The sequence below is a fragment of the Stomoxys calcitrans genome, chromosome 2, assembly GCF_963082655.1.
Source record: "Stomoxys calcitrans chromosome 2, idStoCalc2.1, whole genome shotgun sequence".
NCBI lineage: Eukaryota > Metazoa > Arthropoda > Insecta > Diptera > Muscidae > Stomoxys > Stomoxys calcitrans.
In genome coordinates this window covers 85,259,339-85,278,754 of record NC_081553.1, presented here as the reverse complement: position 1 = coordinate 85,278,754, position 19,416 = coordinate 85,259,339, and the positions used below count along the sequence as shown (strand labels likewise).

General features: G+C 37.4%; 1 protein-coding gene across 6 annotated transcripts in view; it reads left to right on the top strand.

Annotated features, from left to right (window-relative positions):
- The first annotated feature begins 244 nt into the window (after positions 1-244).
- Positions 245-19,416, top strand: part of LOC106087843 (protein mesh) — a 132,344-nt gene continuing 113,172 nt past the window's right edge. For 4 of the 6 annotated variants that reach the window (XM_059363019.1, XM_059363020.1, XM_059363018.1 and 1 more), the window contains exon 1: positions 372-1,042. In XM_059363019.1, the coding sequence (XP_059219002.1) occupies positions 682-1,042 (361 nt within the window). In that variant the 5' untranslated portion in view covers positions 372-681. Of the gene's footprint in view, positions 280-357; positions 1,043-19,416 lie in introns of those variants that run through there. The other 2 variants (XM_059363017.1, XM_059363021.1) reach the window with 2 other exon arrangements.

The following is a 19,416-nucleotide window of genomic DNA, read 5'->3' as shown; positions in this document are numbered from 1 at the left end:
GCATTAGTAGTCATTGAACAAAAATCCTCATGTGTTGAAATACAATATAATTTAGACCGGATGTGCGACCCATAATCATAACAAAGAAGAACGAATGAACTTCGAAAATAGTGGGAAATCGTATCTACCTGTTAACTTTTATACTTATACCAAGATAAGATAAGAACATTTTCGAAATTACAAGTGAAGCGAAGAAACTTCCTACTAAAAGGGGGCTACGCCCCGACTTCAGTCTAATTTTAACGGTGGAGCTGTGTTAACGTGTTTTCCAAATAAACGGTAAAGTGAAGTGAACAACAAAAACAATAAACAAAATAAAACAAATGGAATTCAATAAAGGCCTAAAGAATTTAATGGGCTGATAAGAAAGATAAGACAACATTGAGTGAAGCAATGCTGTATAATTGAGACCATTCGATAAAAAAATTAATCCATATTTCTTTGTCATATATGAAATAAAATAGAAATGATGTCATTGAATTAAAAAATTTTTGTAAAATAATGTGTTAATAAAAGTTTTTTTCTCCTAAAATATTTTTGTCTTTAGTGAAAAGGTTAATTACAGCAAACGATCACTCAAAAAACGAATACTTACGAAAAAAAAACAAACGAATATTAAATAACGAAATTTTTAGTTTTAGTGACATTTGTGAACAAGAGAACGCTTAGATAAAGACAAGTATGCGTTTCAAATTATTCTTAGCCAGTTTACTGGCTTGCGGCTTCATAGCCCATGTCATTGCCAATGAAAAGATCTCAACTGAAACGGAAAGTGTTGCTCACCCCAAAGATAAGAGCCCTCTAAAAAGTACAGTGCTGAACAAAAATGAGGCCGTGGAAATGTTTGAAGTTTTGCCTCCAACCAATCCAAAACCATCGAAGACAAACGTGACGCCCAAAGTGAATAGCAAAATGCCAAAATCGCCAATTGTGCCGCCATCGGGCAATATGTCACAACAACGTTCCAGCGCTTTGCAAATGGCTGACTTTTATTTAGGCGAATTGGGCTATGATATTACCAATGACAATGGATACAATTGGGGTAAGTCAGATATGGAATATATGGGTAGGGGGGAACAAAGAATATATTAAACTTAATATGAATTGTATAAGTAAGTTAATTTTTCGCAACTGAAATTTATGTTTGATAGAACATTTGGCCGGGTCGAACCTTGGGAACCCTCCTCCATAGATTCAGCTAAAAATGTATACAAAATAAATTTTTTTTGTAGAGCATAATTTTATTCTACATACCAAACTTCTGCCAAAGCAGCAACAATTAAAGCTTCTAGGAATCGAACAAGGATGGTAGAGAGACCGCTTTACATGGGAGCTATAACAGGTTATCGACTGATTTGGATCGTAATTGGCACAATTGTTGGAAATCATAACAGAATATTACATGCAAAATTTCAGCCAATTCGGACAAAAATTGCGGCTTGTAAGGGCTCAAGAAATCAAATCGGGAGATCGATTTATATGGGAGCTATACCAGATCAGAGACCGATTTGGACTGCATTTAACACAGTTGTTGGAAGTCATAAGAGAAAACAAGGTGCAAAATTTAAGCCAAATCGGATGATTTGGCTTAAATTTCTTCTTAAGCCCCTGGCTTCCAGGGGCTTAAGAAGTCAAAACAGGAGATCGGTTTATATGGGAGCTATACCAGGTTATAGACCGATTTGAATCCTATTTGACACAGTGGTTGGAAGTCATAAAAGAACACTACATGCAAAATTTCAGCCAAATCGGACCAAAATTGTTCAAAATTATAGGCTCAAGAAGTCTAATCGGGAGATCGGTTTATGTGGGTGCTATATCAGATTATAGACCCATTTGGAACCGTACTTATCACAGTTGTGGCAAGTCATAACAAAACACAACATGCTAAATTTCTGCCAAATCGCACAAAAATGCGACTTGTAAAGGCTCAGGAACTTAAATCGGGAGATTGGTTTATATGGGATCTATACCAGGTTATAGACCGATTTAGTCTAGTGCTATATAGACCGATCTGCCGATAAAGGGGCTAATGCCCATAAATGCTTTATTTTTTATCCGATTTCGCTGAAATTTGAAACAGTGAGTAGTGAAAGGTTTTTCGACATCTGAGCCAAATATGGTTCAGATTGGACTATATTTAGATATAGCTGTCATATAGACCGATAAAGGGTCTGAAGCCCATAAAAGCTTAATTTATTACCCGATTTTGCTGAAATTTTAAATAGTGAGTTATTTTAAGCCTCCCGACATCTGACCTAAATTAATAACAAATCGGTCTATATTTGAATATAGCTGCCATATAGACCGATTTCCCGATAAAGGGTCTAAAGCCCATAAAAGCTTTATTTTTTAACCGATTTCGCTGAAATTTTAAACAGAGAATAGTTTAAGGCTTCCTAGCATAGGACCCAAATATATTTTAGATCGGACTATATTTAGATATAGCTGTCACATAGACCGATCTGCCGATTAAGGGTCTGAAGCCCATAAAAGTTCTATTTATTACCCGATTTCGCTGAAATTTGAAACAGTGGGTTATTTTAAGCCTCTCGACATCCGACCAAAATTTGGAACAAATTGGACTATATTTAAATATAGCTGCCATATAGACCGATTTCCCGATAAAGGGTCTGAAGCCCATAAAATCTTTATTTTTTAACCGATTTCCCTAAAATTTGAAATAGAGAGTAGTTTTAAGCTTCTTAGCATAGGACCCAAATATGTTTTAGATAAGACTTTATTTAGATATAGGTGTCACATAGACCGATCTGCCGGTTAGGGTCTGAAGCCCATAAAAGCTTTCTTTTTTAACCGATTTTGCTGAAATTTGAAGCACTCGGTTATTTTAAGCCTCCTGACATCTAACTTAAATATGGTTTAGACCGGACTATATTTAGATATAGCTGTCACATAGACCGATCTGCCGATTAAGGGTCTGAAGCCCATAAAAGCTCTATTTATTACCCGATTTCGCTGAAATTTGAAATAGTGGGTTATTTTAAGCCTCCCGATATCCGACCTAAATTTGGAACAAATCGGACTATATTTAAATATAGCTGCCATATAGGACGAACTCCCGATTAAGGGTCTGAAGCCCATAAAAGCTTTATTTTTTAACCGATTTCGCTGAAATTTGAAAAAGATAGTAGTTTTAGGCTTCTTGGGATAGGACCCAAATATGTTTTAGATCGGACTATATTTAGATATAGCTGCCATATAGACTAATCTCCCGATAAATGGTCTGAAGCCCATAAAAGCTCCATTTATTACCCGATTTCGCCGAAATTTGAAACAGTGGGTAGTTTTACGGCTATGAACATAGGACTTAAATATGGTTCAAATCGGACTATATTGACATACAGCTGCCATATAGATCGATCTACCAATAAAGGGTCTGAAGGCCATAAAAACTCTGTTTATAACCCGATTTCGCTGAAATTTGAAACATTGGGTAGATTTGGGTCTCCCGACATCCACCCCAAATATAGGTCGCATCGGACTATATTTAGATATAGTTGTCATATACACTGATATGCCGGTTAAGGGTGTGAAGTTCATAAAAGCTTTATTTATTACCCGATTTTGTTGAAATTTGAAATACAAAATTCAACAGTGACATATTTATTAGACCACTCAATGTCCATGCCGAATTTGGGTGCATTAGTTATCCAATATTCACCGGATTGTGACGAATGGGGGTTAACATACATACCCAAGGCGGTGGGTATCCAATGTTCGGCCCGACCGAACTTAATGCCTTTTGTACTTGTATTTGTATAACTTTTAACTTAATTATCGGATAATGACACATACTGCAGCAAAGTCTTTGTGAAATGTCACCAATTCTAATCATATATCAAAATGAAAATCGAAACACAAATGATTTCGTTGATCGCAAAATACAAAGCCAATCTCGGCCAAAATTTCAAAAAATAATAATTAAAAGTCGAAACTGACTTTTTTATAAGGATTTTAAAGTACTATTATGCAAAAAATTAATTTTGAAAATCGGAGCACAAATGAAGATTTAACAGCCCGTTCTTCGAAATATCGAAATGGTGAACTTTAGGGCTCAACCAAGTGGTGCCCAGACAACCTAGGGCCTGGAACTTTGCATACGATCTCGATAAGACCTCAGCTCTATCCATTTAAAATTTCAAAGAGTTACCTCTAGCCGTTCTCAAATGGCATATTTTTTACAAGATTTTTTTTTCGATTTTATCCTACTGTGCGTAATTATGTTTTTGTAAAAAATTTTGTCAGAAATTTGATTTTGAAAGGAAAATAATTGGAAATTTTAAAAGCTTTGTAGAAGTTTACTTTTCATTTAAAATTTCGCCAAAATTGGGTTTCATTAAAAATTTTGTCAAGTTTTCATTATATAAAAACAAAATTTGTTTAAATTTCGCAGTAAATAGCTTTGAAAGAAGACCCCTCAAAATTTGATTTCCCTTGATAAGTTCCCTTTAATTTCGTTTTTCTATATGATCCACTTGTACCCTAACAAATTCCAGGAATTATATTGGAATTATTATTACCCATACCAACACCGAATTCTTATCATATATGAGGCAAACTATAAACAAATAATTCACCTGTTGGAAAAATGTTTCCAAATAAGAAAATGAAATATTGAAATTACTCATGCATTTTGAAGGGGAGAATTCAATTGAATTACAGCACACACATTTACACAAACAAACACTCACACACACTCAAGTAATGCCATTTCTTAACGTTGTGCCCATATAATAATGATGACTTATATTTGGCGGATACCGCAAAATCTAGAATTTAATCGCTTGGCATTTATCATTTTTGAATTTGGTGATAAGATAGGGATAACAGACATAACAGTCAGTATTACTAATGACCAACCAAACCAATTGCGAGGGTCATAAAAAGAATGAGTGAGTGAATGAGTCGGAACATAGACTCTGGGCAACATACATTACCTCATGAAGCTTATTTTTTATGTCTCTGTGTGTACATGGACTGTTTACACATATGAAGTATTTCGGGCAAATCGCCAACTCATAGGCATGAAAGTAAACTTTAGGTATAGTGTAGGCTAAACAAAGAAAAAAACTAAAAACAAGTAAGAGCGAGCTAAGTACGGCCGGGCCGAATCTTATATACCCTCCACCATGGATCGCATTTGTCGAGTTCTATGCGCGGTATCTCTTTTTTCAGGCAAACAAAGAATATTGAATAAGAACGGTTATGCAATTGCGGACCATATATGAATGATCATTGTAAAAGTTCAGTTCATTCGGTTAAGAATTGCTCCTTATAGGGGCTCAAGAAGCAAAATCGGGAGATAGGTTTATATGGGAGCTGTATAAAGCTATTGATCGATTCGGACCATATTAGACACGTGTATTGAAGGTCATGAGAGAACCCGCTGTACAAAATTTCTGCCAAATCGGGTGAGAATTGCGCTCTCTAGAGGCTCAAGAAATCAAGATCTCAGATCGGTTAATATGGTAGCTACATCAGGTTATAAACCCATTTGCGCCATACTTAGCACAGTTTTTGGAAGTCATAACAAAACACCTCATGAAAAATTTCAGGCAAATCGGATGAGAATTACGCCCTCCAGCGGCTCAAGAAGTCAAGAACCAAAATCGGTTTATATGACAGCTGTACCAGATTATGAAGCGATTTAGATCATACTAAGCACAGTTGTTGCAAGTGATACCAAAACACTTCGTGCAGAATTTCTGCCAAATCGGATGAGAATTACGCCCTCCAGCGGATCAAGAAGTCAAGATCCAAGATCGGTTTATATGGCAGCTATATCAAAACATAAACCGATTTGAACCATACTTAACACAGTTGTTGCAAGTCATAACAAAACATCTCACGCGAAATTTCAGTCAAATCGAACGAGAATTGCGCCCTCTAGAAGCTCAAGAAGTCAAAACCCAAGATCGGTTTATACGGCAGCTATATCAAAACATAAACCGATTTGAACCATACTTAACACAGTTGTTGCAAGTGATACCAAAACACCACGTGCAAAATTTCAGTCAAATCTGAAAGAGAATTGCGCCCTCTAGAGGCTCAAGAAGTCAAGACCCAAGATCGGTTTATATGGCAGCTTTATTAAAACATAGACCGATTTGAACCATACTTAACACAGTTATTGCAAGTGATACCAAAACACCATGTGCAAAATTTCAATCAAATCGGAAGAGAATTGCGTGTAAAATTTCAGCTAAATCGGATAAGAATTGTGCCCTCTACCGGCTCAAGAAGTCAAGACCTAAGATCGGTTTATATGGCAGCTATATCAAAACATGGACCGATTTGGCCCATTTACAATCCCAACTGACTTACACTAACAAGAAGTATTTGTGCAAAATTTCAAGCGGCTAGCTTCACACCTTCGAAAGTTAGCGTGCTTTCGCCAGACAGACTGACGGATGGACGGACAGACGGACGGACATGGTTAGTTCGACTTAAAATGTCATGACGATCAAGAATATATATCCTTTATGGGGTCTTAGACGCATATTTCGAAGTCTTACAAATAGAATGACACAATTAGTATAACCCCATCCTATGGTGGAGGGTATAAAAAAACAGAACTGTTGAAATGTGAGTATGTTATACCGCTAAACCGATATCAACAGGTGTACAAAGATAAGATAACCACTATGCTTGTTTATTGTATGCATTGTTATTTGAGTAAAGAATACCCTAATGTATGTGCTCATTTCCACATACACCAGTTGTAGACATTATGTTGGGTTAGTTTGTTTTAGAGAATGTGAAAAAAGAAATAAATGGGTTATTACAAAACTTTGCTTTTTAATATTTTGTGTTTAACCATCAGAAGGTTAGGTTAGGTTAGGTTGGACAGAGAGTGCGCCAATTAAACCATCCCATGCCACTATGGACATACACCGAAGCCAATATTTGGCTTGTTGTGCACTCTTAATATTAAAGGTTACCTTGAAAGAAGAAAATTTAAGTCAATAACTACGTGCTACTTACAAAATCCCTAATTGTTTTCCATACCACACCCCCATATTGGTTAATGTCTGGCAATGACATAGGTAATGCTTCAACGACTCATCATCCTCCACACATGCCCTACACATGCCAGCACTTGCCGCACCTATTTGGCGGAAGTGAGATCGTAGTGGAGGCCACCGTAGCGCAAAGGTTAGCACGTCCTCCGATGACGCCAAACACCAGGGTTCAAAAGGTTAACATGTGCCTTATGACGTTGAACGCCTGGAATCAAATCCGGTTTGAACATCAGAAAAAATTTCAGTGGTGGTTATCCGCTTACTAATATTAGATCCATTAGTCAGGCATCCTGCCATGTTAAAACATCTCTACCAAGTGGAGTTGTTATTGTTGTAGCAGTTTATTGAGTTCTATTCTGTGGAGTATCCAAATCCAGGAACTCTGCGACTAAGTTGGGGATGACGTCCAGAGAGATCTGAGTCCGAGTCGAGTGGGTCTGGCTGGTTAGTTTAACAGGTGACGTGTGTCGTGTGGTCTCTGGTCACAGTCGGCACATTCATACTGCCCGTCGGCATCATTCCTTGCTCTGTAGGAGTTGAGGCGGCTGCATTTGCCGGATCGTAATTGAGCCAGAACTCCTTTGCCGGGGGAGGTCAATTTCTTCAGGTGCAATGAAAGGACTACATTCACCGGGTTGCTATTTACCGCATCTGCTACCGTTTCTGCATGCATGTTGTCTAGACCCATTTGATATTCTGCTTAATCTAGAGGTTCTCTCTCGTAGCGCTGAATCTCACTCTAAGTCAAGAAGGTCTATCTTAAGATTTTAGGGAGGTGGATACCTATACACAAGATGATTATTTGGATGGTCTCTGCGATATGTATTTATGTCTTCGCACTGGTAGGATCTTTGTCTCCTGATGGAGGTGGTCCACATAAGAATTTAACAGACAGCCCGTCGCAGTTCGGAGGGCGGCATTCTGACAGATCTGAATATTATTCCAATGCTTGTCACAAAGCTGACGAGACCACACAGGCTCTGCATAACTTACCACAGACTGGCCAATTGCTTTGTACGTGGTCAACAAGGTTTCTTTGTCAGCACCCAAGTGCTGAGGACCTTGTTTCTATTTTTGACCTCATTGCAAATTGCTGTGGCATGTAGGGAAAATGTGTAAGAGCTTTCAAATTTGGCGCCAAATGTTTTGGGACACTTGATGGTCTCAATCATTTCTTCATCGACCATCATTTTCAGCTCAGCATTCAACTCAAGCGTATTTGTAGTGAACAATGTGGCTGAAGATTTGGTGGCAGATAACTTCAGATATCTTGCAGCGAAATATAAGGCAAGTTTGTTGAGATAGATGTTCAATCTTTCGCAAATGTCTTCAATTGGTTGGGGCTTTGATGCCATGGTCAAAGAATCTCAAGCATATAATAGATCTCTCTACCGTCTGGGGAGCAGGGAGGGTATTGGATGGAGAATGTTAAACAGTGCCGGAGATATGACCCCGCCTTTTTCACTCTATGGTGCTTCGACTTCCTATCCCTTAATTCCACACTGATTATATGCGACCCAGCATTTCAGGCCTGGCTGGAGGCACGTGTTGGCCATGTTCTTAAATAGTTTGGCTGACCGTTTCGAATGTTTTCGATAGGTTCAGTGGCACGAGGACTGTCCTATCACATGGCCTAGGCTGATTGAAGGCACGTCAAATGTGTGCGGTGATGGCATGCAAAGCCGTCGTTATGCTATGAAGTTTTCCAAATCCATGCTGATGCCCGGCGAATGGAAACTCTCCAACAGGGCTCGGGGGCACTGTGCTTCAAGAATCTTGGCTACTGGTGAGTGAAGGTAGATCGGTCTGTACGACTCCCCCAAACTCAGGTCCTTTCCTGGCTTCAGTAGCGGGATCGCTCTGCCCATCTTCCAGACATCGGGAACTATAAGAGTGTGCAAAGGCATGTTGAGGACAGTTGTAAGGTACTCAGTTCCAGGTAAATCCAGATTCTTCATCATTAATGTAGAGATTCCATCGGGACCCAATGCTTTGGATAATTTGACAACACGGATAAAATTCGTAACTTCGCCCGTGGTAAATTGAGATGGCTGTCCATCGGCTCAGACACGGATACGACGAATGGCCCTCCTCCTAGCCCTGTTACTATCGGGAAACATTGACTTAATTTTACTATTGGGTTGCCCAAAAAGTAATTGCGGATTTTTTAAAAGATAGTAAATGCATTTTTAATAAAACTTAGAATGAACTTTAATCAAATATACTTTTTTTACACTTTTTTTCTAAAGCAAGCTAAAAGTAACAGCTGATAACTGACAGAAGAAAGAATGCAATTACAGAGTCACAAGCTGTGAAAAAATTTATCAACGCCGACTATATGAAAAATCCGCAATTACTTTTTGGGCAATCAATATTTAGGGCAAATTCGGGCACTTGAATCCTTATAAACATGAACGAAGATAAAATAACCTTTCTGGCGATGTATACATTAGGTCGGACGAAAAAAGTTGTGCTCCAAGAAACACAACAGAATTTCCGAAAACTTCATACTGTGATACACTTTAATACCCAAAATTATAGTCTTCAATAATAATTTACCAAATATTCGAATTTTTATACCCATCACTATAGGATAGGGGGTATATTAAATTAGTGTATCTATGTATCTGTCCGTCAGTCTGTTGTGATCACTCTACAGTCGGGAAAAATTGAGATTTTGAGTTGAAATTTGGCACAGGTACGTCTATTTGATGCACGCTGGTTAAGTTAAGTTGAACAGGCCTAATCGGATCATATTTGGATATAGCTGCCATAAAGACCCATCTGCCGATTTAGGGTCTGAAGCCCATTAAAGCTTTATTTATTACCCGATTGAGCTGAAATTTGGCAAAGATGCGTCTATTTACTGGACGCAGGTTAAGTTCAGACTATATTTGGACATAGCTGGTATTTAGATCGATCTGACGATTTTAGTCTCATGAAAAATTGACATTTTATTGAAAATTTTGGTCAAATTTAAATTTGAGCAAAATATTCACTGAAATCAAATGTAGTTGTCTACTGTCTAGTGTTGTACGTCAATATTTGGTCCAAATTAAATTTGCAAACAATTTCATAATTTCGAAAGGTAAGAGTTTGTCATTATGATTAAAAAAAATGACTTTAGGCAAGTTGCCACCCCTGCAGCTTGGAATGAACTACATCCTATTCTTTTGTCTTCGATTTGAGTATAAAATGGGATAAATTACATTTCAAGAATCCTTAGCATATATTCAAATCCCTTGACAAATACACCCAAGAATGCTTAACATAAATGGATTTAACGACGAAACAACAGCGCAACAAAGCAAAGTGATTTCGTGGAAATATACTTGAAGACTTATGCATATCGATTAATTTTTCAAAGAAGATGAATGTTTTTTTAAGCCACATCCATTAGGGTATGATGTTTGGGTAAACGCGTAACATTTATACAATTAAAATCGTATTTACAAAAACTCAATACGTGACTTAAGGCAAAAGACAAAACAGAAAATAATTTGTAGATTGTTGGCTTGTGTGTGTATGAGTGTGTCAAGTGAGAATCCTTAAAATGTTATCAAGGGTTTTTCCATTGATTTCGGTTTCCCTGCTAAACGCAAACAAATCTTCTCCAATTCCTGGAAGCATAGATCCGTTACAGTTGTTCTCAAAAGAGAATAAGAAAAAAAATGTAGAACCTAAAAAGTCTACCTTTTTGCGGAAAAGCAGTTACGAATTTTATCTCTACAAAATCCAACTGCCTTCAATCATGGGCAGCCAAAAGGACCAGCAAGAATGTATTATTTCTTTTTTTTTTATAGTTAAAACGTTAATCTTGAGGATTTGAAAAGTTGTCAAAATTGCAGCTGCTTTTGCCAGGCAGCGCCAAACACAGGGAGGGTGTTTTACCAAACATCCGTTGTGGCTGTCGTTGTCATTGCTGCGGCTCATAACGCTAAATGTTCGCTAATCTTTTTATGAATCAAAAAAGGAAACTTACACACACAACCACAATATCACGAGTTTGCACACACACAAAAATCCAACAAGGACATTCGCTAATCCTTTTTTGTCACATTTATCATGTAACACTTGAAATATCTTTAAAGGTAGAAAACTTCGGCTGAATTGGTGGTGTGGTGAGGTAGTCTAGCGTGGGTGTGTGTTCCTGCCTATGTGTATGGATGTGTGTACGTGCGTGAGTAGACATTCTCTATTATTGGCTGTGTATTGTGGGTGACACCTAATCAGGGGCCATAAAACCCCTCTCTCTTTCTCTCACAAAAGTGTCCGCTGTCATACGTATTAGCCACCTTCAGGTAATCTAACCGTTAACAGTTGCAACAGTTACAATTGTCATAAAATTGTAACGGCTTTGTTGGTAGGCTTCGTCTATTCTCTTTCTTTTTTAAAGGAAGATGAAACGTTTTGAATTTTACACACAAGGGCTTCCCTCGGTCGCGGGCTATCACCGGCATAGGCAAGCCGATAGCATCATAGTTCCCGCCACATGTTCACATATGTGTGTAGCTTGCCGCATCCACATTGTGACTATGCATAACAAAGAAGAGCATCTATCATTGGTTTAATTTACACTCATGTACAGTTTATCTGTCGCAAATTTTTGGTGTGTTATGATGCGGAACAGTATTTGAGATTTCAAATTTTTTAATGTCTATTTTCATAGCAATTTCTGACAGTAAAAGGATTTAAAACAAGTAAAAGCGTGATAAATGAGGACAGGCCGAATCTTGGGAACCAATCACCATGGATTCAGCTAAAAATTTACACAATTTTTTTTTAGTAGAAGGGCATAGTGGTACTTTTTGTGCGAAATTAACGCCAAACTAGGTAAAAATTAAAGTTTTAGGGGGCTTTAAAAGGATAACCGGGGTTATAGACCGATTTCGACAAAAACTTACCATGGATAGTCAGCAGACGGAAGGATGGATGAATATAACTAGACCGATATGTCAAGATGAGTTACTTTATGGAAATTTGTGGGGTTGCAGAGCCACCAGTGGAATGACTGGAACTTTGAGCTCCGACTTGTTCGTTATCAGGGGAATCTTAGTTGATAGCTACCGCTTCGAGATAAAGGAAAGCTTCAAATTCATGCGGAGTACCTGTAAACACTGCGTTGGCTGAAGTCGATTTCGAGATGAGAGTCTCATTGAGGGGCCAGTTGGTACTGAGTCTTACTTAAATACTGAGAGCGTTTGATACTCGAAATAATCAATAAATAATCAAATTAAATAATCAATGGCTGAAATCAGCGTTTGTTTCCAGTGTGGAGGCGGCTAGAGCAGACGTCGGATCTTGAAGCCAACGACTCGTCACATCGAAGGATCATTGTCATGTTGTAGCAAAGGTTCCCACCGGTCTAAGCGAGGCAAGAAAAGTACGATGCACAATGGAACAGAATCGAAAAAAAACTGGTAAATAACGCCATTTGAGTATGGATAGAAATAACTCTTTGAAATGGTTAGAACTGAGGTGTTATCGAGATCATGTGCAAAATTTGTGTAACAAATTGTGTACAATTTGTCGGTGAACAACGTTATAGTCCTGCCCACAGAGGCTCGAACCACCAAGGGTCTTGAAATTCTGCACATGATCTCAATAACACCTCAGCTCCAACCATTTAAAATTTCAAAGAATTATCTATATTAGGTTTCATATGGTATATTGTTTACCAGTTCTTTTCGATTTTATCCCACTGTACGATGCGACACTGAAAAGCTGCAAGCACAACAAAAGATGGCAATGGCATACTCCACGCGACTGATCCAACTGCTTGATGAAAGCACCTTATATATATCGAAAATACTGCAAAATCTGTACTTTGATGCCAGAAGCCTCCCACAAGAAACCCATGGTAGGTCCAAGAGTATCGAAATGCTGCTGAAGCCACAACTGCTGCACACAGAGCTACCCTGACTTCAGTAGAAACGCTGCAGATGATGGAGATGTGTCGGGAGAAAGGAAAGAGGAGCAAGGCTCATTCCGCAGAAAGAAAAGGGCAACGGAAAGACATGAGTGGAAGCGAATTGAGATGTACAGGAGTCAGTTCGGAAATTATACCAAAGAATCAAATATAAAATCGATTGCCTCGTTGCTGCACACCCTCGTTGATGTAGTGAAAAAGAAGGAAATCTGTTAACTGACACAGATAGTGTGCTTGGCGTATGGAAAGAACATTTTTCCCAGCTGCTTGTGTCCGACAATGGCTGCGAAGATGACACCGGAGAACCAATCACTGATGATTGTATAGAATTTTTACCTCCTGTCAGAATGAGGTCCAAGTAGCAGTGACCCGACTGAAGAACAACAAGGCAGCCGGAGCCGAAGGGTTGCCGGCTGAACTATTTAAGACCCGAGGCGACACGTTGATAAGGTATGCATCAGCTTGCCTGCGCGATCTGGCTAGAAGAACGCATACCCGATTATTGGAACCTCAGCATACTATGTCCCGTACACAAGAAAGGAGAAAAGCAGAAGGTGCCAACTAAGGAGGAATAAATCTCCTCCCCATCACATGCAAGACACTTTCGAGTGTACTGTGTGATTAAAATCTTAAACTAGTGAGATAATTGGGTCTCTCAATAATTAACTAGAACTTAGTTACATTGAAATCATCACCTCTATAGATTCATATAATTTTTTGATATCGGGAGGGGTGGCGGACCCTCCCCCTTACCCTTAAAGTACTACCCAAAAATAAAAGTAGACCGATTGGGACAATATGGGACTCAAATGAAAGGTATTCAGAAGTAGAGTACGAATTTCATATTCAAAACTGGATCCCAGTAACTGGGGGTCGCCCCAACCCCAAAACCCCCTAAAATAGGTTTTTGGACGATCATGACAATATGGGATTTAAATTAAAGTTATTCGGAAGTAGACTACGAATATGGCCAGGAAGGAGAAATAGTATTAATAATTTGTTTATTTCGGAAGGGGGCGGACCCTCCCCCTTATGGTAATAAAACTGGGGTCTAAGTACCCCAAACTCAAAAAATTCCCCCAAACAGACATATTGGACGTTCATGTCAATATGGGCTTCAAATGAAAGGTATTCGGGAGTAGATTACGAATCGGGCATACAAAATCAGATCGAAGTATAAGGGATCACCCTACCCCCCAAAAACGCCTTAAATGGGCATATGACCCATTATGACTAGATGGGATTCGGTTTTTTTAGTTTGTTCCGTAGAATCAAAAACGGCTGAAATGATTTTCTTAAAATTTTCTCAAATTGTGTAAGTTTGTCTGGAAGGAAACATAGGCCAAATAATTTTTAGATAATTTTTAGATATTGTCTTTAGAGAAAATTTCATTGAAATTTTCTCTTTAGAGAAAATTTCATTGAAATTTTGTCTTTAGAGAAAATTTCATTGAAATTTTCTCTAAAGACAATATCTAAAAATTATCTAAAAATTATTTGGCCTATATCTAAAAATTATCTAAAAATTATTTGGCCTATGTTTCCTTCCAGACAAACTTACACAATTTGAGAAAATTTTTTTTGTCTTTAGAGAAAATTTCATTGAAATTTTGTCTTTAGAGAAAATTTCATTGAAATTTTGTCTTTAGAGAAAATTTCATTGAAATTTTGTCTTTAGAGAAAATTTCATTGAAATTTTGTCTTTAGAGAAAATTTCATTGAAATTTTGTCTTTAGAGAAAATTTCATTGAAATTTTGTCTTTAGAGAAAATTTCATTGAAATTTTGTCTTTAGGGAAAATTTCATTGAAATTTTGTCTTTAGAGAAAATTTCATTGAAATTTTGTCTTTAGAGAAAATTTCATTGAAATTTTGTCTTTAGAGAAAATTTCATAGAAATTTTGTCTTTAGAGAAAATTTCATTGAAATTTTGTCTTTAGAGAAAATTTCATAGAAATTTTGTCTTTAGAGAAAATTTCATTGAAATTTTGTCTTTAGAGAAAATTTCATTGAAATTTTGTCTTTAGAGAAAATTTCATTGAAATTTTGTCTTTAGAGAAAATTTCATTGAAATTTTGTCTTTAGAGAAAATTTCATTGAAATTTTGTCTTTAGAGAAAATTTCATTGAAATTTTGTCTTTAGAGAAAATTTCATTGAAATTTTGTCTTTAGAGAAAATTTCATTGAAATTTTGTCTTTAGAGAAAATTTCATTGAAATTTTGTGTTTAGAGAAAATTTCATTGAAATTTTGTCTTTAGTGAAAATTTCATTGAAATTTTGTCTTTAGAGAAAATTTCATTGAAATTTTGTCTTTAGAGAAAATTTCATTGAAATTTTGTCTTTAGAGAAAAGTTCACTGAACACACATAGATACCAAAGAATGCTATGGAAAAAACAGGCCAACAAAAACCATGGAAATGAAGTCCTTCCATTTTCTCCAAAATCTAATTTCTGTCTTTTATAACTCTGGTTACACTGTGCAACATTGTCATCGACATACCTAATATCGGTGTTGAAGACCATTTAACGGGGTGTTGATGATTAACGTTACTACTGCTGTCAGAGCACGGTACTGGTATTGCTAATGTAACAAGGACCAGTAACTGGACTCTGAGTGAAATTGTGGGAATTTATTATTCAGGCTGGTTGGCTCACGTTTGTGGCTGTATTTAATGTGGCGTGTAATTAAATGTATGTAACATGCATGAATTGACGTTCGTGGCCGAAGATGATGATGTGTGAGGTGGGAAGGTATGGGTATACCATGGGCGTTTAGTATTTGATATCATTTAAATGTTGATTATCCTGTAGGCAGCACCCCAACAACTCACTTCCTTATCCTCCTTCCCCCACTTTTTCTACGTGCCCCAACGAATTGGGTAGGCTTGCAAGTATTGTCATGTCATGTACGATAGATTATATCATGGTGCATATGATTAATTACCGTTTTCACACACAGTCACATCCAGTGTGAGTGAGTGTGTCTGTCATGTTGGAATAACAATTAGTTGCGCTTAGCTCCATTGTCAGGATATTCAATTTTGTTTTCAGGCAATTTGTGTCGCGTTTACTCAACTGGGAAATATGGCAAAATAATAGAACGAATTTGTCAAGGGAATACTAAATTTTGCATTTTGAAAAATGGATTTTTAAAAAATTTATGGTTTAGATTTTCAAGGATTTATGATGTAATGCAAATATTGTTGAAGAAAGTCATCAATTCGCATATGTTAATGTTATGCATGGTTTTCAGTTTTGTATGTTGCTCATGGCTATGGATACACAGGGGATCATTGTTAAATTGGTGTGAAATCATCATATGGAGAGGTATATGGCAAATAAGCCCATATCACAGGAAACAAGGGGATACAAAGATTTTAAATTTTATGAAATCTATTATAAAAAAAATGAAATTGTTGCGCTTTTTTTGTTTGTTAGTTTGTTTGTCTCTTTCGCATAGACTCAAAAACGGCTGAACTGATTTTCATGAAATTTTCACATATGGTAGAGTTTGGGATCCGGTGAAAATAGGGTACTACATTTTTTGATATCCGAAGGGATATCTTCGCTAGATCTCGAAGATGTGTGCACCGATTGAAGCGAAATTTTGTATGCCACCTTATGGTACCCCAAAAACACGAAATTGGTATAAAATATTAGGGCCAAATAACCTGGGGGAACGCCACATCCCAAAACCCACCCGAGCGGACAAGTTTACCGATTGGAACAATATAGGTATCAAATGAAAGTTATTTAAGAGTAGAGTTCGAACTTGGCATAAAAATGTCACCCTTAGTGTCGGAGGGTCCCCCACCCCCAAAAACACCACTCAACAGGACACTTTTACCGCTTTGAGTAATATTGGTATCAAATGAGAGGTAATTTAGAGTAGAGTACGTACTTGCCATAAAAATGTCACCTTAAGTTTCGGGGGCCTTCTCAACCCCAAAAACACTACTCATCAGGACACTTTTACCGGCTCTGGCAATATGGGTATCAAATGAAAGGGATTTAGAAGTAGAATACAAATCTGACACAAAAAAAATTTTTTTTGGTGTCTGAGGGCCCTCCCCACCCCCAAAATACCCCAGCAGGACAAATTTACCAATTTTGACAATGTGGATATCAAATGAAAGCTATTTAAAGGTTGAGTTCAATGCTGATATAAAAATTTGGTGTCTGAGGGGCCTTCCCACCCCCCAAACCCCGCAACAGGACATATTTACCGATTGGGACAATATGGGTATCAAACGAAAGGTATTTGGAAGCTGAGTACACATCTGTTATCAGAATTTGGTCCAAGGTGTATACGGGGCCTCCCCAACCTCAAAAACCCTGAAAACGGACATAAATGTCCAACGTCACAAAATCGGTATCGAATGAAAGGTCTTTGGGAGTTGACTACGAATTTGGTATGTACAATTAGGAGTTTGGGAACGGCCCATCCACTAAATACCCTTCAATAGGACTTGTAGTTCGATCGGGATAATCTGTCAATTAAAAAAAAGGTCTATGCCAATATATTTCGAATCTAATGTTGGCATAAGGATTTAAGTATCTGGGTCACGTTCTACCGTTCCGCAGGACATGTAGATCGTGACAATAAAAAAACTCAAATAAATTGTCGTTTGGTTCTTAGCGTCGGGGGGACCGACCCTCTCCTACCAATAAATGCAACGCCAAACCGTCATGTAGGATGACCGAGAATATATTGTAATCGAATGAAATGTCGAAAACCCTAACATAAGTCACTGTGTCAATTTCACCAAAGTCGGATTATAAATGCGCCTTTTATGGGATCAAAACTTTAAATCGAGAGATCGGTCTATATGGGAGTTATATCCAAATCTTGACCGATCTGGTCCAAATTAAGGAGTGTTTTCAAAGGGTTTAACACAGTTCACTGTACCAAATTTTGACGAAATCGGATAACAAATAAGTTTTTTTATGGGCCCAAGACCTTAAATCGAGAGACCGGTCTATATCCAAATGTGGACCGATCTGGGCCAAATTGAAGAAGGATATCGAAGTGCCTAACACAACTCACTTTTCTAAATTTTTGGTAAAATCGGACAGTAAATGCGCCTTTTATGGGACCAAAACTTTAAATCGAGAGATCGGTCTATATGGCAGCTATATCCAAATCTGAACCGATCTGGGCCAAATTGAAGAGGCTTTTCGAAGGGTTTAACACAGCTCACTGTCGCACGTTTTTATAAAATCGGACAATAAATGCGCCTTTTATGGGGCCAAAACTTTAAATCGAGAGATCGGTCTATATGGCAGCTACATCCAAATCTGAACCGATCTGGGCCAAATTAAAGAGGCTTTACGAAGGGTTTAACACAGCTCACTGTCGCGCATTTTGGCGACATCCGACAATAAATAATTTATTTTATGAGCCAAAAATGCTACACAATGTGCTTACCTTGGTGATTTTGAGCATAAATTGTGTACAAAACACACACTGGAATGAGAAAAGAGAAAGGGCGTGAAAATATTTTTCGTTTTTAAATTGAAAAATGGTGGAAATTTTTAGAATTTTTATATTATCCTACTTAGAATTCTTTAATTATGGAAAATTTCTTATTCAATAACATTCCAGATTATACCCTTAAATAAAGTGAACCAATTTGTCGAAGCACTAACCAACCTCACCTTGAATACACCTTAAGCGATTTAGATCATAATCAATGTTATTAAATATTTTGTCATGTGGCAGCTAAATGTGCTGGTGTGTAATTTTTAGACAATATTTCAACTGCGCCACAGGATAATTGCATACTTCCGAGCGTATGTGGTGTGGGTGTTTGTATGTGTGTGTGCGTGCTAACGACTATGTGTGTGAATGGTCAACAATTAACAAAATTTATGGGCAGTCGTTAATCATATTAAAAATGTAACGATTATAAAGGTAATTAACTGGAGAATTTATGAGGACAGACACACTCAAGCGCCAACACAAGCACACTCACACTTACACACATAAGTACCTATGTATGGTAATGATGCTTATGCTAGTATAACAGCCATTGAGAATTATTGGCAGGATAATGCTGCTTAAGCCAGAACAGCTGGTGTTGTATTTCAAAAATATTTTTTTAGACAATTTTCTCTCAAAATCCTTTGTGTGGATTCTTGAAATGCAAACAGGTATGCAAATTTTTAATAAGAAAAATACCAGACTAAAAAAAGTGTGGCATGTGATAAGGATTAACATTTAAGCAGGACTAAAGGTGTTGCTTTCTGTGGCATGAGTAAAAAGAGCAGGTAGTAGATTATGTAGCATACAAGCTGGTGTTAAGGGCTTAGCGTTTCTTTCTGGTCTTTTGTATAAATATCACTGAAATAGTTTATGAGGTAATTAGATACTCTGAAACATTGACAAGAAACACAGCGCTGTAGCAGCAGATTACTGCCCCCGAAACATAAGAAACTCTTATC